This window comes from Solea solea, chromosome 12 (genome assembly GCF_958295425.1).
Source record: "Solea solea chromosome 12, fSolSol10.1, whole genome shotgun sequence".
NCBI lineage: Eukaryota > Metazoa > Chordata > Actinopteri > Pleuronectiformes > Soleidae > Solea > Solea solea.
Window position 1 is genome coordinate 16,811,311 of NC_081145.1, and position 24,395 is coordinate 16,835,705.

At 41.6% G+C, this 24,395-nt stretch overlaps 3 protein-coding genes across 3 annotated transcripts; all 3 read right to left on the minus strand.

The window, feature by feature from the left end:
• Positions 1 to 984: 984 nt before the first annotated feature.
• Positions 985 to 6,428, minus strand: kcna1a (potassium voltage-gated channel, shaker-related subfamily, member 1a). The gene is made up of 2 exons (XM_058645256.1): positions 6,126 to 6,428; positions 985 to 5,524 (listed from the first exon to the last, which is right to left on the minus strand). The coding sequence occupies exon 2, from the start codon at positions 5,251 to 5,253 to the stop codon at positions 3,790 to 3,792; it is 1,464 nt and encodes a 487-aa protein (XP_058501239.1). The 5' UTR covers positions 5,254 to 5,524; positions 6,126 to 6,428; the 3' UTR covers positions 985 to 3,789.
• A 1,523-nt stretch (positions 6,429 to 7,951) lies between these two features.
• Positions 7,952 to 11,444, minus strand: LOC131469855 (shaker-related potassium channel tsha2-like). Its single transcript, XM_058645257.1, has 2 exons — positions 9,698 to 11,444; positions 7,952 to 8,435 (listed from the first exon to the last, which is right to left on the minus strand). The coding sequence occupies exon 1, from the start codon at positions 11,154 to 11,156 to the stop codon at positions 9,726 to 9,728; it is 1,431 nt and encodes a 476-aa protein (XP_058501240.1). The 5' UTR covers positions 11,157 to 11,444; the 3' UTR covers positions 7,952 to 8,435; positions 9,698 to 9,725.
• A 10,729-nt stretch (positions 11,445 to 22,173) lies between these two features.
• Positions 22,174 to 23,240, minus strand: LOC131470550 (galanin receptor 2a). Its single transcript, XM_058646449.1, has one exon. It carries the CDS (start codon positions 23,238 to 23,240, stop codon positions 22,317 to 22,319), a length of 924 nt encoding a protein of 307 aa, XP_058502432.1. The 3' UTR covers positions 22,174 to 22,316.
• Between the last annotated feature and the right edge of the window lie 1,155 nt (positions 23,241 to 24,395).

Sequence of the window (24,395 nt, forward strand, 5' to 3'; positions counted from 1 at the left end):
GTTTCATTATCATGGCTTACCAGTGGAACATACGCTCTTTGATATTCCACTATATGGCATGTTCTTCCTAAATCAATCATGTCTCAGTGCCACCCGAAAACAGGAAAAATAAAAACACACACATTAAAATTGTTTATCACACATATTTGCAGAATATAGTGGTTACTTTTCTTAATCTTCCTGGAGCTACTGTATTTAGTTTCATAAAATGTTATGTTTTTCCTAGTTGAATAATATCAGCATCTTTGTTGTTGTTGTTTTTTTTTATCTTCTTGCTTGTCGTTGTTTGCAGAAGCGTAACATCTTATACTAAGCTGAAATAAATGAATATGTAAAAACAATTTAGGCACCTTCTCTGACTTTTAACTGGTCATAGATTTTTTTCTCTAAGTGCATTACAGGCTGTTCCTCTGGGACTTTGTTACCAGCTTCTTCTTCTTCTTCTTTTTTTTGGAACTGCAAAACAACTCACTTCTGACCTGGCTGGTTCATGGGAAACTGCCACTATTACAAAGCCTATATTTGGAATTTTTATATTTAAAGATTGCTATTTTTGTAGTTTCTCTTAATTCAACAAAACCTGCCTACATTTAACACCGCTGACCTCGTAAAATCACAGAGCAGAGAGCAAAAAGGTCGGTTCATAAACAGCCCTGTTGTGTCTGTCAAGTGACCACCGTTCCTCTGACATTCAAAGTAGTTTTGTTTTTCTATTGATAACTATTTTTATTACAAAAAAGCATCTAAGAAACAGGTTATCTGTTATTCTATTGCTGTTAAGAGTGCACGTTTCTTTTGGGGTAACTGAATGCATAGCACCATCCATACATACCCTCACAGCTAGGGAAGCAACAGCGCTGCTAATGTGAGGGGTATTTTCTTCACCGCATGTGGAGCTGCAGCATGCAGGACATGTTACACCAAATTTCACGCAATAGTCGGCCTAGAAACTTGTGACCAAATCTCCCGGCAGCTGCATTTATAAGATGTCAAATATCCTTTTTCTTTTTTCTTTTTTTTTTTGCTCTCTTGATAAGTTCCTGACATCTAGCGAGGCTCTGGAATATTTACCTCGCCTGAGGCAGACACCCTTCTGCAATACAGTACAAAGATCTGTTCCAAATAAATGAGCAAACAATGCCCAAAACTAACCAACAAATAAGAGCCATACTGTAGAATGGAAAAAAAAAGCAATTACTGTAGGCTTCAGCTTCAGGTAACATGATGGTAACAAGACAACCATAATAGTCCTGCACTAGCACCACAAACATTAGCCGCTGCACCAACAGAAACAACGATGACAGTCAAGTAGCATTGCAGCAGAGATTTTTTTACAGGACCTTGTCAGGAAATTGTTAAATTTAAAAAAAAAAAAAAAAAAAAAAAGGAAAGGAAAGCACACAATTGTACAAAGTCTTTCTGTCATTTGACAGAATTTGACAGTGTCAGCACAGTGTGGACTGATGTAAAGTATAGGTGGATTTTTTTTTCAAGTAGTCCTTTCAATTTGCCCTGGTCTGTGTGTCTGTCTGCAGTTGTTTGCTGAGAAACAATCCACGAGTACGTACGAGCAAGCACAGTGAATAAAGAAAATATTTCAAAACGGCCAAAAAGAAACGCAAACAAAAAATGATTGTGCAAAAATGGCGGGCTGCACTTTGGGCTTGTTGTATGACAAGATTTAACAACTAATATCAAACAATCTCTGCTCTCTCTCTTTCTCCCACACACATGTTTGAAACACACCCTCAAACAACAGTATCCTCATATACCACTATTTCAAAGAAAGTAAGTATAAAACAGTCAATCTCATCCTGCTAGGAGAGTCACACAATCTCTATAAACTCTATCTATAAATGAATGTTCTGATTGTGCGTAGCTTTAAGTGAACAAAAGGAGCAGGAGTCTGGTACACTATTTGTCCTAAGTGCTTGTGTAAAGGCGATGCTTTGGGACTCTCACATTCAATATTGCATGACTGCTGTTTACACTTAAGGTTCCATTTTGCATTATGGTATAGGAAGCCCTGCATTGAAGCTTGCAACTCTACAGCAAGTTTGCAATGACCTCACTGAGGTAGAGACCCTGAAAGGATGCATGGTGCACAAAACCCAAACAGACATAAATGAAAAGACGCTGAAATCAGAGTGATATTCCCTTTTTTGAATATGATTTGTAAAAATGCAAAGTACAATACATTGCTGCATAAGGGCATAATTAAGTGCATGGAAACTGGGTTGTGCGTGACAGCCATGGATCATCTGTCTGTTGTTGTTGTTGTTTTTACTATGTTCATCTATTTTAACGTCAACCTTGCTTCTCTTTGTGACCAACAGTGTCCTGAAACGCAAACAGAAGGTAGACCAGCTCTGCTCAACCTCAACAATACCTTTGTACACAGAGGCACTTTCACTGGTCCTGTTGGTGAAGGGGATAAAGGCACTAGCAACTAATGTCAGAATAATTTCCAGTGATATGAATTGAAATTTGGTCATGGTCTTTTTTCTCGAGTTGTGTCCAAAACAATATGTACTAAAATTTGACATGGAGATGGAAGCATGACTAATAATTTTCCTTCGTCGTAGAAGGTCCATGCACTGCACTATCGATGTAATACTGTAATTGGTGCTTATTATGATTATATGCATTTTTGATAATATCTATTTATTTTCTTTGACTACTTTTTTAATTAGAAACTCTGCATCCTCATGTTGGGTTTGAATATATTTGATCGCAATTCAGAAACATCCAGAATTTGATTTCCTTAGTTTCCCTGACAGTATAGGGCACTGAAGAGTGCCTGAATTGCAACAAGCTGTATACTCATGTCATGCATTAAATATACCAGGTTACAAAAGTACCGTAGTCAGTAGACCATAATGCAGGTTACTTTTTTTTCATGCTATGATCTCATTTATGTAACTGTTCCCTTAAGATTTAACATTCAGTTTCTATACTTCTAAATGATTAGCATTTCAAATTAAAAACTCATCCAGTGCACTCAGTATGAAAACAGATGAGGAGGGTTTGGATGGAGGCAGGTATCCAAAAGAAGATCCTTTCCATTATGTGAGAGATATGTCTCAAGCATGCCAATATCAAAATGGAAAGTCTCTAATCATGCTCATGTGAAGCTCACTTTCTCATTGTGCTGTGTTGCATCTAAAGGGCATGGCATTGAATCACTTGGTGATATCACAATTACAGCAACTGCCGGAAAACAGCAGCATTGCGGATGTTCGTGAAGCAAGTAGATCACCATCTGTTTACATCCAAACAAGAGAGATCAGTCTTCCTCCTATAAGGTGCTTTGCTGAATAGTTGATCCTTTTGTCGGAAGAGAAGAAAGAGGGTGGTGGGGGGGGGTTCACTTCTTGGTGCTTACCACTTGACTGCAGATGCTTGCATGTCTCTGCAGACGTTTCTGGTGCATTGTGCAACTTGCTGAAATGTTATCTGTACTCCATGCATATGGTTTTAATCATCACGCTGTTGTCTGATGGGACAATGTGTGCTCTGCATCCTCCAGGGAGCATTGTATAAGCGCAGTAATCAATGGTTTCTTTTTGATATACCTATATATTTGTAGGATCTGAAGAATTAATTATTCTAACTACCTGTCATACACTCTAACAACTTTGTTTTTTTTTCTGTTTCCTTTCTATATAGCTGAGGATAGTTGTAGGCCTAATGCCATAGAGTGCTTTGAGGAGGTAAATGAAGCATTCCTAACTGATGGTCTACTCCACATGACAGTCCCATAGAGTTTCCAAAGTTCCTAACTAGTGTCTAAACATCTGTAAGCAGCTTGCTTTTATTTACACAGTTTTGGTTGGCTATAGTGCAATTGCCAGTTCTGAGGTTTGCCTCCCTAAAGTTATCGATGCTATTGTTTATGTCTCCATCAATCTCCATGTACTCAGACTTGCTGACGGTGGATGAACTACGGCGGCTTGAGTTGGTTTCAGAGGGGGGATTGCTGACGTTAAGCAGCTGGGCCTGCTCTTCTCCCTCAGTCTCCCTGTGGTAGAAGTAGTTGAAGTTGGACACAATGACTGGCACTGGGAGTGCAATTGTCAACACTCCAGCGATGGCGCACAGAGATCCCACTATCTTGCCTCCTATTGTGACTGGAACCATGTCCCCGTAGCCCACAGTTGTCATAGACACAACAGCCCACCAAAATGCATCTGGGATGCTTCCAAAGTAGGATCCTTGCTCCTCCGCTTCCGCAAAGTATACAGCGCTAGAGAACAAGATGACTCCAATGAACAGAAAGAAGATCAGCAATCCCAGCTCTCGCATGCTGGCTTTAAGGGTCTGCCCCAAAATCTGAAGTCCTTTAGAGTGTCGCGACAGCTTGAAGATCCTAAATACTCTGACCAGACGGATAACCCTGAGTATGGCCAGAGATGTTGCCTGCTCCCCCACACTCTCTTGGTCTGGGTCTTCTGCCAGCTCTGTGCCAAGTGTAATGAAGTAAGGGATAATAGCCACAATGTCGATCATGTTCATCATATTCTTGAAGAAGGCCGGTTTACTTGGGCATGCCAGAAAACGAACTATCAACTCAAAGGAGAACCAGATTATACAGAGTGTCTCAATGAGGAAGAAGGGGTCAGTGAGGATGTTTGGCTTGATATAAATAGTTATGTTCCCCACAATTCGAGCCGTTGGGTCCTCTTTCAGCTGTGGTAAAGTTTCTAAACAAAATATGACTATTGAAATCAGGATCACCATCACAGACACAATGGCAATCCCTCTGGCGGTGCCTGAGCTTTCTGGATGCTCAAAGAGGAGCCAAATCTGACGCTGGAACTCCTTCTCCGGCAAAGGGCGCTCTTCCTCCCGGATGAAACCCTCATCCTCACGAAACCTCTCCATGGCGTCCACTCCAAGCTCATAGAATTTGATTTCTTCTGAGAACATATCCAAAGGGACATTCACTGGTCTTCTCAGCCGACCCCCTGACTGGTAGTAGTAGAGGATGGCATCAAAACTGGGGCGGTTTCTGTCAAAGAAGTACTCGTTTCTCAGAGGGTCAAAGTACCGCATGCGCTTTTTGGGGTTGCCTAGCAATGTCTCTGGAAACTGGGAAAGAGTTTTCAACTGAGTCTCAAACCGTAGACCCGCTATGTTGATGACCACTCTCTCGCAACATTCGTGGTCATTGTGGTCTGGAGGGTAGGGGTCCTGAGGGTGGCCGGGGACAGCTGAGGTCTCGTCCATGTTGTCTCCTGCTACCACAGTCATGTTTGGGAGGAGGAGTTGGAAGATGAGGAGGAGGAGGAGGAGGAGGAGAAGGAGTTGTGTTGGGATGTCAGTTAGTCTGACTGAGCAGGCATTCAGGTTCAGGGGGAAATTTTCCACTCCTCAGCTTCCCACACCCCTTAGATTGTCGGAGACGTCCCCAGATATGAGGGGGCTGGTTGGCTGCTCTGCCTCAGTGCGGCTCCACTGCGGTTCTCGCTGACTTGACCATTGCTGCTCTACAGTGCATCTGCTGCTGTTGTTGCTGCTGCCTCTATCACACACACACACACACACACACAGGGAGAGAGAGAGGGAGAGGGAGGAAATAATGGGATGAAACTATTTGCTGTCTCAGCATTTTCTGCAGGTTATTCATTCATTTACTTTTCCCAGGCTAGAATGTGAGCACTTTTTCGAGTAGCAAAGATAAATTTTGTAACGATACTACTGCAATTATTTCTATATTTACAATCCGTCTTCAGCTGTGAAAAATTTATTTTAACATTCTCTTATGATTCATATGAATAATGCAATTTGTATCTTCAGTTACACCTCTATGGCATTTCCACAAGCATCTGCACTTTAGTTTGTATTGCAGTGTTTCTGTCCTTAAGGAGCATTGCAGTGATGTGTCCTATACGCCACTGGATTATAATCTGACGCATAACATTTGATATTGATTTTACAAGAGATGTTTTTTACATGCACACATCTTATTGGCCCAGTAATATTGGCTCAAATATGGGGAAACAAGTTGTGTGTGTGTGTGTGTGTGTGTGTGTGTCATTGTCATGTTTACATTCACAGCTGCGGTGCATAATAGCATGTCCCGTATGTGTTGTTGTGCAAAGTCAGCAGTTTCTGAGGCTTACCGTGGACCGATCTTGGACGGTCTTGAATGCGTCTCATCCTCGAGTAAATTCATCCAACAGCAGGGCACCAGTGAGTGTCATGTGGCAACTTTACACTGCAGCCTCCAGAGGGGAAAAAAAAAAGAAAAAGCTTACAGTCTTACTGTGCTCATCACCCTCCTGTGTCCGTTAAAGTGTCCTCTTATGGATGCAGAAGACTTGAGACGATGAAACAAGATGAGACAAAACAAGGTAGATATCAGCTGCTGAGAGTCTATGGTGAGGAAAGCCTGAGGTGGAGATTGAGCCGAAAAAAAGAGAGAGGGTTACAAAGCTGCAGCGTCCGTAGTTGCTTGCGCGGCGGCACGGTGGTGTGAAGAGCTTACAGTAGGATGTACCGCAGGAGAAAATCTTGCGCAGCAGTTCGAGGGGGGGAGATACATTATGGGGCAACAAGCGAGCCCTTGACATTTCCAGACATCACTGCATCAGCAGAAATCTGCTGCCTTCTGCGAGGAGACAAGATGACGGGCAGAGTGTGTTTGTTTGAGAGCGGATGGAGAGCAGAACTCCGTCGAAATTGATAGGGGGGGGGGGCGGGAGAAAGTCATGTGCTGCAACGACGTCCAAATGTTTGTTTGTTTTTTTTTCTCAGCAATGTCAAGCATGTTTTGCCTTGCATTTTACATGCAAGTGCAGGGGAGAGGAGAGGAGAGGAGAGGATGGGGAGGGGATGTGGAGAGAGGAGAGGAGAGGAGGGAGCGGGAGGAGGAGGTGGAGGGTTTCGACGCAATGCAGACCGGCTCTACTAAAGCACGCCGACAGAAGTTCTTCATATACCACAAAAACAGGAGCGCTCGCGTGCCAGCACTGGCGCAATTAGATTACAAACAGGGACAGTTTGTAAGGGAAAAAAAGTCTCAGTCACCATAGTGCAGTTGTGGCTAGTATTATTATTATTATTATTACATTTTCGTTTTGTCACTCCTGAATGTAAGCACGTTTGTTTGGTTTGTCAAGGACTGGTCCGAGACCTGATTTGACCTCGTCAGCTTCACCATTTAACTAAAGAGAAAAACGTCAGGGTTCGCAGCCTCTGCGGAGTCTTACTGTATGTCCGAGATCTTATTAGACTTCATGATGCTGATTATAAAATACCCCACACTTCCACCCCACCCCAAAGTCTGCATCCATGAGCCAAATACATTTGGCCCCTGGAGCGGAGTTGACAGACCAACTAAAACCATGCTGTCACTCATTTGTATGTCTCTTTTTAGCCACAAGGCCATGGCAAATAACTGAAACTAACATCCAGCCACTTTTAGTCATATTCTCCAAATCTCATTTTGTATTTTAAATTATGTTTCCCCATGCTTCGCAGCGTATGGCTCAGAAACACACCAACCATGCAGCTACAATATCACAGTCGGTCTCCAGTGTTCATGGTGTTCAGTTTTCTGCAGAGGACGCGAAATCACTTTCAGCACCACGGTCAGCGCACATGATTGATTCACTTCAGGAAACCACAAATCTTCAAAAGCGTAAACAACCTATAATTATTGCAGTAAAGTAGAATTTAAAAACTCTGTGACAGATTTGGTTGTCATAGCAATTTGTATAAAAACAAACATCCAGGACAAAAAAAAACCCAGGTCCTCGTTCCTCTAATTTGTGAAAATGTCCTCATAAAACACTTTGGCATTTGATTAACTTCATTGCTTTTGTGGTTAGACAACAATGTCACCAAAATAAATAATTTAGACAATCATTCTGTGGCTTCTCTGCATCTTTTCTTTTTCTTTCTTTTCTGTATTTTTTTTCTACTAATGGAAGACTGTAACGAGTGGTTTGTTTTCTGATTCATAATTTATTCATAAAAAAGGATTAAGTTAAGTTCACATACATGTTTAAATTAGAAAAAATAAATATTTTATTACACTGTAACAAATCACAATGACTTTCTGTCATGCAGACATTGCACTGTATGCGTGTTTGGCTGTGAATGATTGTGACAACACAGACATGTAGTTGCATTCATACGCTGCATAAGAAAAGTTCAGGTTTACAAAAAGAAAAAGGCAGTTTAAGTTTATGTACACAAGGGTGGTCATTGATGAAGCCTTCACTAAAGAATGTTGACTTTCTACTGCTGATGCACACAATGTCCTCTTGCGGTGTCTCAAACTGCGAGGTCTCTGTTGGCTACATCACTGGCAACGCGAGAATAATCCATGAGAAACCGATCCAATATGATCGAGAGGAAGAAAAGGCCACACTAGTGTTTTTGCTGTGACTCTGAACACAACGAGCTTCACTTATTCATCCTGCCTCCTGCAAGTAAACAGAACACAAATGTCACTGAGTTAACACGAGGAGGAGGAGGAGGCGAGAGAAAACACTAAGCTTATAGTTCTCCGTCCTCCAGCACAGTGATACAGCAGCGAGCGTGATCTCAGAAGCAAATAAAGCGAGAAGCGGCAACTGTGCACACATACACTTCAGCGGATAAGTCTTAATTCTGCTCACTGTGGTTGATGAGCAGTCTGCAGGCAGCAGAGATAGTTATCATCCACAGAGAGGCGCTCAGAGCGCACTCATTCTCTTCACTGCAGGCACATATAGAAGCTCCACAAAGTCAGAGATGTTAATCATGACAGTATTTTTTTTTTTATGAATTGGGGGATCGATATCTTTTAGAGGAAAACAAATATTTATTATGTAATTGGAGTTTTACTGGTTATGACTGACCATATATCTAACGCTAAACCTGAATGTTGGGAAACAATATGCAAGTCCACACAGAGGCAATCACACTATTCCACATAAAATCGAAGCTGCAGTTTTATTTTTAAATTAACATGAGACACACATTGAGATTAAATCTCTTTTTCTTTTCTTTTTTTTTACAAGTGACACTGAAGCTACACTGTCTTCCTCGTATGTGCAAAGCAAGTTTACATGTGTATCTGTGTGACTCCATGTTTGGGTTTGTGCACATGGACACGTTCGACACGAACACAATAAGACAACAAATGCTGGGACGCACGAAACAAGCGCCATGGTATCTAAGGTGGCAGCAGCAGTAACACCAGGCACCTCTCCACAGTGCTGCCAATGTAAACCCAAACTCTTTTTTTCTCTTTCCTGTATGTTAAAAGCTTTGGGATTGTTAAAACAGACAAAACTATTCGATCAAAAGGGAGATAAATTGTATTTTGTTTCATTGTCACTAATGGAGGCTTTTCTTTTATTGTGTGGCCCAATGTAAGCGCCTCAAATATCCCTCGCGTGCCCCATGAGCTGGTTCCCAGATGTTTCTTGAATTTCCCATTCATTACTTTACTCCACAGCGCCCCACTTCATGTTTATGTGTAACTTTTGCGTCACTACGGCAAAAGTTGTACGAGTGGGAGGAATGATCTGAGTTGATGAATTAAGAAAGCGTGAAAGAGTAATTTTGAAATAAATCTGAGGCTCAACGTTTGGGAAGCACATGCGTGCGTAAAACACCTGCAGCACCACCGTGCGTAAAAACAGCTGCAGTACGCGTCATGGAGAAGGCTACACTGCATATTTACATGGAGACAACTCACCAGGAAAGAAAAAAAACACATCTCTTCTTTACACATCTGTCAATTTCCCCGTGTATGCGTCGAATGGGTTTGTGTTTGGATGTGTTACAGTGTCCCGCTCGTCGCTTTCCTGAAAGGACTCCGTTTTAGAGAGCGACAGGCTACTTTTAATTGAACAGCCTTCATCAAAGCGGAGTTGTGGCTGTCCACAAGTCACGTGTACGTACTGGACGTTTTCCTCTTCGTCGTTCTCTCTGTGGTAAAAATAATTGAAATTGGACACTATAACAGGGACTGGTAAAGCTATGGTAAGTACTCCGGCGATGGCGCACAACGATCCGACGAATTTCCCCCAAATGGTGGAGGGACACATGTCTCCATAACCAACTGTGGTCATTGTCACCACAGCCCACCAGAACGCGTCAGGTATACTTGAAAATCCAGACTGTGGGTCTTCTGCTTCTGCAAAATACACCGAGCTGGAGAATAAAACCACTCCGATGAGCAGAAAGAATATGAGCAGTCCCAGCTCCCTGAGGCTCGCATTAAGCGTTTGGCCCAGAATCTGGAGACCCTTGGAGTGTCTGGAGAGTTTAAAAATCCTAAAAACACGGACCAGACGGATGACCCTCAGTATGGCCAGTGACGCAGCCTGCTGACTGCTCCCCTGGTGCTCTGCCAGATCGAGGCCCAGCGTGATGAAATATGGAGCTATGGCCACAACATCGATAATGTTCATGATGTTCTTAAAGAAAGCGGGTTTACTGGGACACGAAAGGAACCTCATGGTGAACTCGAAACTGAACCACACAATGCAAAGTGTCTCGACCATGAAAAATGGATCCGTGAACGGGCTGGGCGCTTTGCCTTGAGCACTTCCGTTGACGATCTCCGGCACGTAGGGGACTTCTCTGAACTCGGGTAGTGTCTCTAAGCAGAATATCACAATGGATATCAAAATAACCATCACTGACACAATGGCAATTATCCGCGCGGGTCCTGAACTCTCCGGATACTCAAACAGAAGCCAGAACTGGCGCTGAAACTCGTTCTCGGGCAGAGGGCGGTCCTCTTCCCTCGCCAGGCCCTCGTCTTCTTTGAAAAGTTCCACGGCCTCTTCCTCAATTTCGTAAAACTTTATTTCCTCCAGGAAAATATCCACAGGCACACTCACGGGTCTCCGGAGCCTCCCCCCTGACTGGTAATAATAGAGGATGGCGTCAAAGCTCGGTCTGTTCCTGTCAAAGAAGTATTCATTTCTCAGCGGGTCAAAGAAACGCATCCTTTTACGCGGGTCTCCCAAAAGCGTGTTCGGGAAGCGGGACAGGGTCTTCAACTGCGTCTCGAAGCGCAGACCTGAGATGTTGACGACCACCCTCTCGCTGCACTCCTGCTCCGCTGGTTCCACGTCTGCAGCATCTTGTAATAAAGGGGTAACGAGCACAGTCTCGTCGTGGTTCTCCTGGGACACCACAGTCATCTTTTTACCCCTCCGAGGGTAAACTCACCTCCTCGGTGTCTTCCTCTTGCCCTTTTGCCCGTGCGTCCTCCCAACTCTCTTTCTCATGCAGTCGCCCGAAATTCAGGGAAAGTCCCGTTGTGTGTGTGTGTGTGTGTGTGTTTTCTTTTTCTTTCTCTCCCGAGGCCCCAACAACAGTCCTGTTTGCTGATATCCACAGTGTTTTGCTGTTGTTGATTTACACCAGTGCCTTTTGTCAGATTAGTCCCTCCAAGCTGTCAACTTTCAATGGTGCAGACAGATCTCCACTTGCATAAGCTATACTGATGGCTGGAGATGGCTATCATATTCACACCATTTTAAACTCCAAAGCCCTCCCCAAGTTGGAAAAGCAGATGACACTTGCTGCTGCTGCTGCTGCTGCTGCTGCTGTCCCTCTCACACTCACTCACCTCACTGTTGCAATGTAGTGCTTTCCATGTAAACACGTGGCCTTACAAGTATATTTTTACTTGAATTGTGAGTGGAAAAAATCCGATTTTTAAGTTAAAGTCATTGTTGTTTTTGTCGAGTAAGGACAAATACGCATTCACAGCCAGAGTCCATGCAGAAATGGTGTCTCTCTGTCCCTGCAGGTCCCTCATTCATGAAATCATGGCTATTCTTGTCACAAGGGAAACCTCCAAGACTCCGTTACATGTGGAGTTTGGGTCCCGGCCCACTGTTTTAGAAACGCTACAAGTGAACAAGATAAATACATCGACCGCATAGGTGTAGCGACGGCTCTTTAGCTGCAGCTACATATCACGTGTGTCTTGAAATTAATCATGTGAAATATGTTGAATGCTTTGAGTCCAGTATATCCAGGGCCTCTCATGGACCAAGCCAATGGAAACTGCTGGTTTGACTGACACTTGAGTAGCCAGAGAGGATAGAGTCTTCAGGAAGCCTCGGCCAAAATAACTTTCACTGTTCATTGCAGTTAAAGGGCTCAATTGTACAAGTTGGAACATGGGGACCCCCATAGGACATGTGACCTGGCCTTGAGGTCACTATCGTGTAAAAATGTCTCAATGTCTTATTAGTCCTTAAAGTGCTTACTCAAGAACTACAGTAAAAGCTCCAACTTTTTTTAGTCTACATTTAGTCAAATTAGAGTTGATTTTCTTTTCCTCTAGAAATTGTATAATACAAACTCTAAGAACACATGACCCCAGTGGACACAGGGACATTTTACATGCAGTGCAGCATTGTGGTCTATTTGTAGCCCTGTTTTTCCACTTTCATTGGCTTCATAAAGCTGTAGGCTATCAGTTACGTCACTCGGGGCAGTTGTGGACACGGCAGCGCAACAATAATAGCCCATGGGTGCTAATCAGTGTTACTTAAAACCAACCTTGATGACGTTTGTTTTATTATGTAGATGCAGAAATTCTTTGGCGAGTATCACAATCATTTGTGAAGGATGTTTTTATTTTTTTTTATTTTTTAGAAGCATTATTGTTAGTATGTTTGTGTCAAAGTTTCCCAGAGGAGCACATTTTTTTGGTCTTTCCATAACAGAACAAAGGGTTGGATTTCAGAGTCAAGTGTCAGTGTCAGGACACGGTGCCGCCTGCTGCTAATTTGTTAGCATATAGCGTTCACCAAATGGCTGTCTGGGTCAAGCCAAGGTGTCGGGCCTTGACTGTATCCAAGGAAACAAACAATCATAAACAAGCTGAGGAACTGACACATGACTCCGGTGCTGTTTGTCAGTTAATGCAAAAGTGAAAACAAAAATAACCTGAGACGATTCATTCACTCACGATCAACACTTAACATGATCTTTCACCTCTATCTTGGTGGTGTTTTAATCTCATTATTGTTGGTATAATCATATTATTTCAGAACAGTATTCATTATTAACTCATTTAATTCTAAACATAGTGTACAAATGTCCTGGACATGTTGTTATGTCTGTAGCCATGTGCGCGCGTGTGTATGTTTCCATCATCCAATCCATACATTTCTTTGGAGACGTATATGTGTATTTAACGGTGACTGCATGACACGTAATGAAACATGGCCTGGGGGACACATGCCATGAAGCCTGCAGGGTGCACAAATGCTGACAGCGAGGAACCTCCCATCGTTTCTAATGGCTCAACCTATGAACGCAGGAGACCCCCATGGTAACTAGATAGTGTGGACTCACAGCAAGGAAAACATCTGCTCTCTCTTCAGAAAGAAACATCATTCATCTCTGATAGACACTGATGCCATCATCGGGATTTAATCATTTAAATAACATGACAATTAACACAGCTATCAATTGTGACACGTCTGTCGCAACAGCATTAATGAAAAACATCCATTAAGACTATCATTTCTGCGAATAGTATGAAAATGATCACAAAAATGATGATAACCTGAAACTAAAAGATTGAATCCTTTGTTGTTTATTCTTAGGACTAACTGCACCTTGTCCTCTAAAGCTTGGTTTAGACGGGATGAGTTTCCTTACCAACCATTTACAGACGTGAGGTAATCGCACAACTAACTTGTGTCAGTGACTCCCTTTGGCTTTCACCTCCTCCTGAACCACACGCCAAGTATTTACAAAGTGTGTGTGTATTTCTGTAAGTGCGTATCCGGCGTTGCTATTAGTATGAATGGTGAATGAACGCATGTATATTATGTTAGTGTGTGTGTGTGTGTGTGTGTGTGTGAGAGAGACAGACTGTTATAACCTGAGTGAGTTTCTTGAAGGTCAGGTGTGCTCGTCAACAGCTCCTTCAGATTACATCATTCTGCTGCCAGATACTGTGCTGGGAATGACATTTGACTCAGTCTGAGGTTCACTCAGGCGATGACAGTGTCTCGGACACTGAAGTAAGTCTGTAGAGGTGAAGCTCTCGTTCAAGCTGCTTCACATGAAGTCCTTTTACTCAACATCTTCATGAGGCTGATGAGGCTTGTGGCTGATTCAAATAACGTTTGAAGTAAAGTGAACTTTTGGAAAGAGGTGGACAAACTGGTGTAACACAAGTCAAAGGATTTGCCTATTCCAATGATTTTGTAGTAGGAGTAGTCTTTTTTTTTTTTTTTCAAGGTTTGTTTTTATTAACAGAAGCTCTTACAGGATATTAATTGTGTGTAGCAAACATCTACAGTTTGTTACCTTGAAAGATGTATTTTACAAAAGAAGCATACACAAATATATAACCTTACAGACACACCGTAAAGGGATGAAGATTTTTGATTTTTTGATTTTTGAACATCATGAGAACCAAAACTAAACAAAAATATTACACAAACTTTCCCACCCTCCTCCCTTGTATGGTTCTCAATTTCCTTTCACTTATATACCTACACAGTCTATACAGCCATCTGTAAATATTCATATCCATATAAAAACAACACACTACCCACAACAAATACATCAATGAGGAAGTTATACAAGAAGAAACCTGCAGAGGACTAATTTGAATCCGGTCCAGGAAGGCTCACACCACCTCAGTCAGCCAAGTCCAGAGTAGGCAGAATATCTGTGAAGGGGCCACATTTTTTCAAAGGCTGCATGCTTCCCTCTCACATTATATAATATATCTTTTCAGGTGTGCAGTACGACACGAGCTCATTAATCCAGTGTCTTAATGATGGATGAATTTTCAGATTTCCCGTTAATCAGAATATATTTTTTCACTGCAGTGCTCGCAAGCAAAATAAAGTATTTCTTGTAGTAGGTCACATTAATAGAGCTTGTGTCCCCCAGAATCCATAGTTTTGGGTCCTGTTCAATTTGAATTCCTATTACCCTTGAGGTTAATTCAATGGCACGTTTCCAAAATTCTTCTATAAATTGGGCAACTCCAAAGCATGTGTATAAGATCACCATCGGTCAGAGTAGTAGTCTTTAATATCACTTATATCAATATGTTTTGGATCTCTATGGACAATTGAAGTCACCTTTTCTTTCATTTGTCAGTTATTCATTCAGTCTGATGGATTTGACAAAACTAGACACACCAGTTTGGTGCGTTAATCTGTTACCAGTTTATTGCATTTACTATACCACGCAATATACCGTGATAACAGTTATTCTGGTTAGTTTTAACTCTTCCAATCTTAAGGTCCTGATAAATAATTTGTTCTACACAATGACCTTGTTATTGTCACTTGTTTTGTCTGATGATTGAAAATGAAAAAACATTGTTTTACAACAATAATAAAAAAGGACAAAGTCTCCGTTTTGAAAGGCAAGAGCCATTAAATTAGTGTTAAGCGATAAAAAATATCTCCTCTGACTTTGTCACCCTTTAGGAACATGTTTTACTAACCACCTTGCCAAATTTGAATGATTCTTTTTAAAATTAGGTATCAAATTATGTAAAGAGGAGCCGAACACATGAAGAGTAGTTCAAAGTTGGTGTTCACTTCTACCAAAACATTCACTTTAGCCCAGTTTAACATTGAAGACCTGTCTAGTATTGATTTTACTGACATGTTAATAACTTTGAAAATCCAGCAGCTGATTATGTCATTGTAATTTAGTTTCAGTAAATATGTTTGTATTCTTTATATATGCTACTTAAACCTACATAGATTTACATTAAGTTAATTTGCCAGTGTCCTCAAAATCAAGTGTAATCACAACATACATTATCTGAAGGTACCATAATTTACATCATAAGGCAGAAACCTTACAATATTATAGACTATAATATTGTAAGGTTTCTGCCTTATGATGTAAATTTGCTCTATAATATAGAGCAACAGTTCACACAATGATCGAGCACTTAGTGTCAGTGGAGAGAAAAGAAACTCCCTGTAACAGGAAGAAATCACTGACAGAACCAGACTCAAAGATTTGCTGTCTGCCTAGGACATTTGGCGTGAAAGTAGAAATAAGGGGAGAGATATAGCAACTTTACAAATATAGTGAATCTGCACTAAGCCTTTACTGGACCTAGTATCACCTTAGTGCAGCTTTACTGAATTCCTCACTATGATTTGTCCTGCAAATTAACAAAATATGTGCTCAACTGTTCTGAGCCTGGTGTGACAGTGGTTATACTGTGTGAAAAACACATCTCTTATTATTTCCTTGGTCAGTTTACATGGCTGAGAAGTGTGGCGTGTGTGCAGCTGTATCTAATTAAAAGTGTCAACGTTTTTGCCCAATGGAACTTGTTGACGCTGTCAGAAGTCCCCGCTCTGCACGCAGTCCCCTCACCTCATGAGGTGTCTGAAAACAGAGCTTCTTCCCCTCACAAGAGGATCCCCCCTCGCACCAAGCTTCTTGCCAGTTCTTGGGTTTTGATAACCACCAATTTTAGCCCCATGTCATCTTGGGTTGATGTCAACCCATACTTCTGCTGATAGGAAACAAGGCATGCAAAGAGACATGAAACTGGATGCCTCAGATCCGGAGGGCAGGATTCCTTGGAACTACCTCCCATCCCACGCCTCCTGCGAAATATCATTTCACTCCTTGATGAAGCCTTTCCCTTTTTTAGTAGACTGTGGCGTCCTAAGTCCAGGCCAGAGGAAACTGCAGGAGGATCAGTTCGCAGGAGAAGCACACATGGCTTATTAATCAAGGAAGACTTCAAATGTCTCAGAATTCATTTTTGTGGTTAAAGCTGTGTTTATGTGATTTATTGATGTGTGTGGCTGCCTGGCCAGCAGAGCGGGGGGAATGACCCCATGTATAAAAATGTCTCCAAGATCAACTGATCTTTGTAGAAGCACAGTCAAGGGTGGCTAAACAAACTACATTTATGTCACTATAATAGTTAATCACCTATCAAAGTGACAGCATTGTCCACAAGGCTCATGCACATATGTCCACAAACTGATACAGCCATGAAAATCACAGGAATGATAGAAGCAACCCAGTTTCCTGCTGTGGCCCCAAGAGGGCAGTAGATTAAACAATGAACACAAACGGGCAACATCAGAACCTTTGAGGTTGTTTTCGTTTTAAATTAGGCTAGGATTAGCACAACACTGACTGTTAGTTTAGAGTTTAAGGACAAATCTATACTCCCTCATGTTTTCAGGATTAACTTAAATGTTCATGCCACACACACACACAGGCTCCACAATCACTGGCCACTGTTCTATTGGTGCACCTGTTCAACTTCTTTTGAACACAGATATGTAATCAGCCAATCACGTGACAGCGACTCAAAACCTTTAGACATGTTTAGACGACCTCAACCTGCCAAAGTTCACACTAATCATCAGAAGGAGCCAAGAAAAGAGGCTGAAGTAACTTTGACTATGACATGGCTGGTCTGGGTATTTCAGAAACTGCTGATTTAGCAGGATTTTTGTAGAGAACCGTCAGAAAAAGAGAAAAAAATATCCAGTGAGCAGCAGTTGTTTAGGCAAAAATTATGCTTTCTTGATGTCAGGCTTGAAATGAACTGTTTTGCAGTTCAGATCATCTCTGATCACACAATATGTTGAAGTAAAGTGACAGGTTGACTATAATTTGTCTAATTATTTGTTTATTTATTGTATTATATATTATAATTATTTCCTCAATATCTTCAACAGGGAAACATTTATGCAGTTTTAAAATAACACTTTTTTTTGCTTTTCTGCTTTTAGAGATTGACGTGTCAAGTATTTAGTGTGACACTTGAACAATAGCACAGCCCTGGCTCTCCTCAAACTGGAGTACGTGTAGGTTTTCCACTTTCATTTATAGAAAGCGCTGTGTTCACTCTGGCTTTCATGAGACTTCACTTGTGCGGAAGCTCACTCACGTAACACATTAGCAGCCTTTTCTCTTTTTGTCTCACTCCTTCAATGCTCTCCGTGTTACAGTGAGCTCTGGTAAGTAAACAGACTTGTGGCCTGCTGAACTGTGACATTAGGTGTGGCCGACTAGGTCCTGACCATCTGGACTGCACCATGTTGCCAGGTGTCTGATGGCATCTCTCATTTCCTTGGCTTCCTTGAAATCCTTTAACTTGTGCCTGCTTATTTGTCCTTTTTTTTTTTTTTCTTGTCTTGTTTATGTTTACAAACAAGGCCATTGCTAAGTATGGGGGCCTGTCATTTCTGTCCATCTTTTCTTCAGTGCTGCTAACGTCTGCAGGGAGTTAATTTTGTCGTCCTCGTCGTCTTCTAGTTGTGTAGCTGAATGAAATTTTCACACAACAACTTTCTTTTGAGCTCAGAGGATTTGTGGTTTCCGTCTGTACGCACTGGCCATCTGGCTTTTATGATGATGTCGGCACATGCAGTGCTGAACTAACTATAGTAGGTGATGTTGATGTCATACTTGTTATATATTTATACATTACCCTTTTTACATTTTACGTTCACAACCTATTTTTATTGCAGCTGTCCTCCATAAGTCTCCCCACGTTTACATTTAAAGAAATGTTTCATTTGCAGTGTACAGTACATTTCTCTTTAAGACATTATGCTCCCCATCTCCTGCTCCTTCCAAATGAGCCGAGCCTATAGATCCATATAAACAATTTATACTCATGTTTGTGCCTGTAGAGATGCAGTATTTTCAGCTTTCACCGGGGCTGTAATTGAATCCAGCTCAGAGAGTAACCCTCTGCTGTGGAACCTCAGAGAGTCCTATAAATAAACAGGCAATGCTCCTTCAACACTTGCCTATATGGCACATGGAATGATTAGCTCATGGCAAGAGCTCTCTGATCTTACAGTGTGTAGCCACAACTATTTTCTGTCCGCTATGTGCATCGCTGAACTGGTGGAGTGTGTCAAGAATGTGGTCTCTCAGGAATGCACAAAATGTGTTTAGCCCGTAATGTACGTATGTTTCCTTAAATACAATTATCAGCAAGTGTTGCAGTAAAATAATCATTTGTTACAGCAGGGTGTGAGGGGGAGAGTGTTGGTAGGTCAATGTGAATACAACTATTACGCTATATGGTGCAGTGTACTTATTAACGAAGTAACGTTAAAGTTTTGTTAAGGATATTTAGATATTTAAAACACAGCTCTCATAAAGTGTCATTGGTTGGTCGTAGAAGGAAAAAGCCTTTACTTGAGTAAAAGATGACAATGAGAGAGTCAGTGAGAGACAATGATAACAAATACTCTAGTAAAAGAGTGGTGTTGAACATCTTAATTACTGAAGCTGGGTCACGAAGACTACCTCATATAGTGGATGCATCAGGATGAGATAAGGGAGATTTAAGATTTATGGTCTGGCTGTACGACATTGTTTAACAGTGAGCTACACTGGATTACCTGACTCACATATTGTTGGCAAGCACAGATTTAGTCTTAACTGTTTCTTTGGGAGTTTGTGTGCATTCTTTCTGTTGAGGATTTATGAGGTCAGGCGTTTTATGACGTTGGACGAGAAGGCCTGGCTCACAATCTCGGCTCCAGTTCATCCCAAAGGTGCTCGATGGGGTTGAGGTCAGGGTTCTGTGCGGGTCAGTCAAGTTCTTCCACACCAAACTTGTGTAAATCATGTCTTTATAGTCCTTGTTTTGTGCACTGGGGCACACTCATGTTGGAATAGAAAAGGACCTCCCTCAAACTGTTGCCACAAAGCATAGCATTGTCATATCAAATGTCTTGGTATGCTGAAGTGTTAAGATTGTCTGACAGAAACACCTGAATTCAGTACTTAACTGGTGTGGCCAAATATTTCTGTCCATATAGTTTATGTGTATCTGATATATGCTGATATGTAAACTTTGTACCTCTGGAAATAGAAAAATAACAATGACATAACTTTGTAATTTCTTTCACATAAATCAGAACAGCAAAGTTTTAATAGATCAATAACTAGATCAATAACTCAAACTTTTTCTTTACATTTATTGCCAGCCAATAAATATTTATCAGAGTTCAGAGTTTGTCAATTAAGTTGGTGGAAAGATAAGTATTATTTTAGCACAGGTTTTCTTTTGGCCTGACAGGCTTGTATCTGTTTCTGTCAGGTGTTAGTGACCCCTAGTGGCCCCAGATGGCACTGTCACTTTGAGTCTTAGGTAGAGCTGTTACAGACGTTTATGGTTGCGAGTGAGTCAGAGGTTGCTTAGCGTTAACAGTAGTCACATGACATGTGAAAAAGTATAGATTTTGGAAAAAAATAATAAAATTGTTGATAGCAGGTTCATAATCAATACTGGACAGAGCAAATGAGACAAAAGCAAATACAAGAGAAATGCAGCGGAGGTTTGTGAGAATATTAACTCATCTCTGGACTTATTGTCAACATTTATAGGAAGAGTGAATATCACTGAGCAATCCACACCCCTTATTTGATTTATCTCTGGTTTTATTGTGTGTGGATAGTGTGTTTTTCTTCTCAGAAGTTACAGATTAATCTACTCTCGGAAATATATTCAGGATTTCCACTGGAAGGACAGCAGATCCAAAGCATGTGATGTTTATTGCTTCACCAAATCCAACATGCTGATGGACCCTGGTAGCTCTATACGAGTCAGGCCAGCTGCCCATGCTGTACACTGAGGAGAAGGCCAAAAGTCAGGGGGTGAGCTGACAGTGGGAGGGGCGGGTTGTCTCCTATTACTGCGATGGCCACTAGAACTCAGCCAGCCTTGTAATTCCCTCTCTGAATCCCTTTGCTTTCTCTATAACTACGTGCACCTGTTACACAGCCTGCTCTGTGTAACCAGGCCCATAACACAGGTGTGTGCTTATAGCCGTGTGTGCTATTGTTAGCAAAGCATTACAAGTAGGTATCATGGTATTTTATTAAATCATTCAGTGATCATCTAAGGAAAAAGTTAAAATATGGTTAAAAACCAGTAATTAGAAGACAACAAGCACCGGTATAGACGGTATATTAGTAGTTTAGTTTATATAGTATTTGGTAAATATGAACAAAATCCCTTTTATAGTTGCTGAATTTCAGTTCACCAAGTCACCAAGTCTTTACATAATAATATATGAGCTTTGCAGTCCTCCACATGAGGGTCATGAGGGGGCACTAGAGTCAATCCCTGCTGACATAGGGTGAAAGGCGGGGTACAACCTGGACAGGTCACCAGATCATCACACAACCATCCACTCTCACACTCACACTTATGATCAATTTAGAGCATCCAATTTGCCTAATCCCCAAATCTGCATGTTTTTGGAATGTGGGAGGAAATGGGTGAACCAAGAGAAAGCCCACACACACTTTAATTACACTTTTAAAAAAAAAAAATCTGTCATAATATAATTGAGTCATCCCATTTGATGGCTTAATGAGGACATAAAGATGACAGGTTGGCGCTAACCCAATGTTTTTTTATTATTCCTAGTATGTCGTCTGGTAGTAGTGGATCGCACTGTATGGCTCATATTTTATGGCTAATAATAAAATGAGATACAGTGTAACATACCAATATTAAACTAATCCAGCATCGCCATGTCTTTTTACTTGCTAACGTTTAGACAAAGCAGGTCAGTATCTCTGTAATCATCCATATTATCTTGCTGCATCAGTTAGTCATTTAATTTATTCTAATCAGATTTTTGATTTTTACAGAGCAGCAGTTGTTTTTGATTTCAGTAACAGTTTTTAAAGGTACTATACATACATTTTGTTGTGCCACTTAACTTGGTTTATTGCTGTAGATAGGTGGTGGTAATAGTTTATTGTTAATTGTCAATGACAATATTGTTTGGGGGCAGAGATTGTGATATAGTAACTGATAATTAATGCTGACACGGCAATATGGCAATAGCAGAAAACTAGGTTTGGCCTACATACAGTATTTTTGAAACAACTTTTGGAATAATGGTGATTAAAGAAATAATTCTGCACCATGATTTGTCAACAAAAGGCATAAAAATAGCCTACTATGCAAAACAACCTCACAGAGTTTATTTGTCTAGCAACATACAGCACATGGCAGAAATGTCCTCAGCTATAAAAGTAAACACAGCAATAAGACATTGACATTTAGAGATACTGTCATCAATGTGCTGTCCTGAAATGAAATATAGACTGAAAACCACAGCATCAATAATGTCATTATTTGTGTGCAGTTAATGTAAGACGTTTTTGCAGTGGATACGCTTGAGAAGATTTAATGAAAATAATCAGCTATGACATATCACATGAAAATATTTGTAAAATTAAGCATCAAAACATGAGAATTTGTCATAACAGCAAAAAGTGTCCCCAACTCTCGCCGGCTACATGACGCATAAGCCGGTGAGCTGAATTTAAAAACTGTCTGTGGTGATGCTGACGACCTGCGGCTGCACTCTGTTCCTGTTACAGCTGAAGAGCCACGCTGCCCTCGTGTGGCGATAGCGCTTAGAGAGCAGCACATAGAGGACGGGGTTGACACAGGGATGCAGGTACTGGAGCATAGTGCAGACAAAGTAGAACATCTCCCACGCCTGTCCGTGACGATACAGCCCCAGGTACACGCACAGCTCCAGCACATAACCAGGAAGCCAGCACACTGAGAAGGTAGCAGCAGCCAAGAACACCATGACGGAGGCTCTGCGGGTGTTCCTGGCACTGGACACTGACATTACAGGACTCTTGTGGAGGAAAAGAGCCAGACGGGCATAGTTGAAGGCAATGACCAGCATTGGAACAAAGTAGTAAAGGACAAACTGGCTGAGGACCACTTGGTAGTGGTGCTCATGAATGGTTGGAAGGCAGAAGGTGAAGTTTGCCAGGTCTGGGCCGATACTCTCTTTGTTGGCAAACATTCTCAGAGGCAGGCTGATGAAGAAACTGAGGGCCCAGACCAGGACAAACATGAGGATGACCAGGTCCATGGTGGGCGGCTGGTACGGGTTGGTGATGATCATGGCACGGGCCATGGACACAGCACACAGTGAGTAGGTGCTGGCTGCCAGGCTAAATGCCAGCAGGAACTGGTACACTTTGCAGGAGACGTCACCCAGAGGCCACGAGTGGCTGACAGCAGAGTGCAGGGTGAAGGGGATGAGCAGCAGGGTGAGGAAGTCGGCCAGAGTCATGCTGAGTAAGAGGATGTCGAGGCGGTTCTTTCGTAAGGTGTTGTACTTGGCAAACAGGGAGAAGACGAGCAGGTTGGCACAGAGTCCAATGCCCAGGATCACTCCACAGGTACAGGCAAAGATCAGTCCATAGGTGTTCGGAACAGACATGTTGGTATCATTGGTTTGACATCACCTTTTAAAGTAGGAAAAAGAACATCATTTGTATTTTGGATTTGTCAAGCAGAAACCTTTTGTACAAATAATAAATTTCAAGATCCAGTTTGTCATATTTACGAGGGTTTATTGGCAGATGAATTGAATATCGTACCCAGAAGTGTTATAATCCCCTGAATATAAAAAAAATAGTTGGATTTTTGTAGCTGTGATATAAACCTAAAAGGGCCTTGCTTTATGAAGGCTGCCATCTTGACCTTGACTGCAGCCTAAACAGACAAGCTGTCTCACGTATTGAAGTGGAAGCTAACTACACAAACGAAGAAGAATGAGTCCTGAACACATAAATGTGATGCATAAACCAACAAGGTGAAGGCCAATGGAGGAGCCCTCCATTTGTTGCACTCTGCAGTCTCACCATTAGGTGTCACTACTTCTTCCACACTGGACCTTTACACGTCAAGTCTCTGGTTTGTGATTGTTGACAAGAAAACATGGAGACATCATCGTAGGATCTTTAAACATTTACAAAGCAATTGACTAAATAATAAGATAAGTTAATCAATAATGACAGTGATTGTAACTACTGTAGTAAAAATGGAAAGTAACACAAGATCTAAACACAGAGGTTGCATCACAATATTCTGTCTGCTTAAGGACAAAATGAGACACAACTATCAGCTGCTTTTCATTTTTTTAATCATGTTGTCGGATTGACAAACTTACCCTTGTTTTTCCTCAAAGCCGTCTCCTCTCATCATGTTTGTGAGTGAACTGCCCCCATATATGTAAACTGGAATTTTCTTCCATTACCGGCGTCCATCCTGCTCAACTGGACTGCAGAGGCAGAGGTGGCAGCCTCTCACGGCTCATTACAGGGTGTGATTACTGAACGTGGAGGGCAGAAAGGCAAACATCACTCGGGTCAAATTGATTCTGGTTGACTTGATTTAAAGACAAACGGCCTCTGAAACAGGTGCTGAGAAAACAGCGACGTGCCTACCATACCTGTTCTGTTTTGAGGACATGCTATTATGTTTCTGTTTAGTTTGAAACATAAACTGTGAAAATGGTCTAATTCTATTAACACTGCGTTGATGATATTTTCAAATCAATACCCCTAACCATGGCTGCTTGTTATCATCAAGT

Bases quoted from the DNA above. Each gene is read 5' to 3' on its own strand.
- LOC131470550 (XM_058646449.1), bottom strand. From the start codon at position 23,240: ATGTCTGTTCCGAACACCTATGGACTGATCTTTGCCTGTACCTGTGGA.
- LOC131469855 (XM_058645257.1), bottom strand. From the start codon at position 11,156: ATGACTGTGGTGTCCCAGGAGAACCACGACGAGACTGTGCTCGTTACC.
- kcna1a (XM_058645256.1), bottom strand. From the start codon at position 5,253: ATGACTGTGGTAGCAGGAGACAACATGGACGAGACCTCAGCTGTCCCC.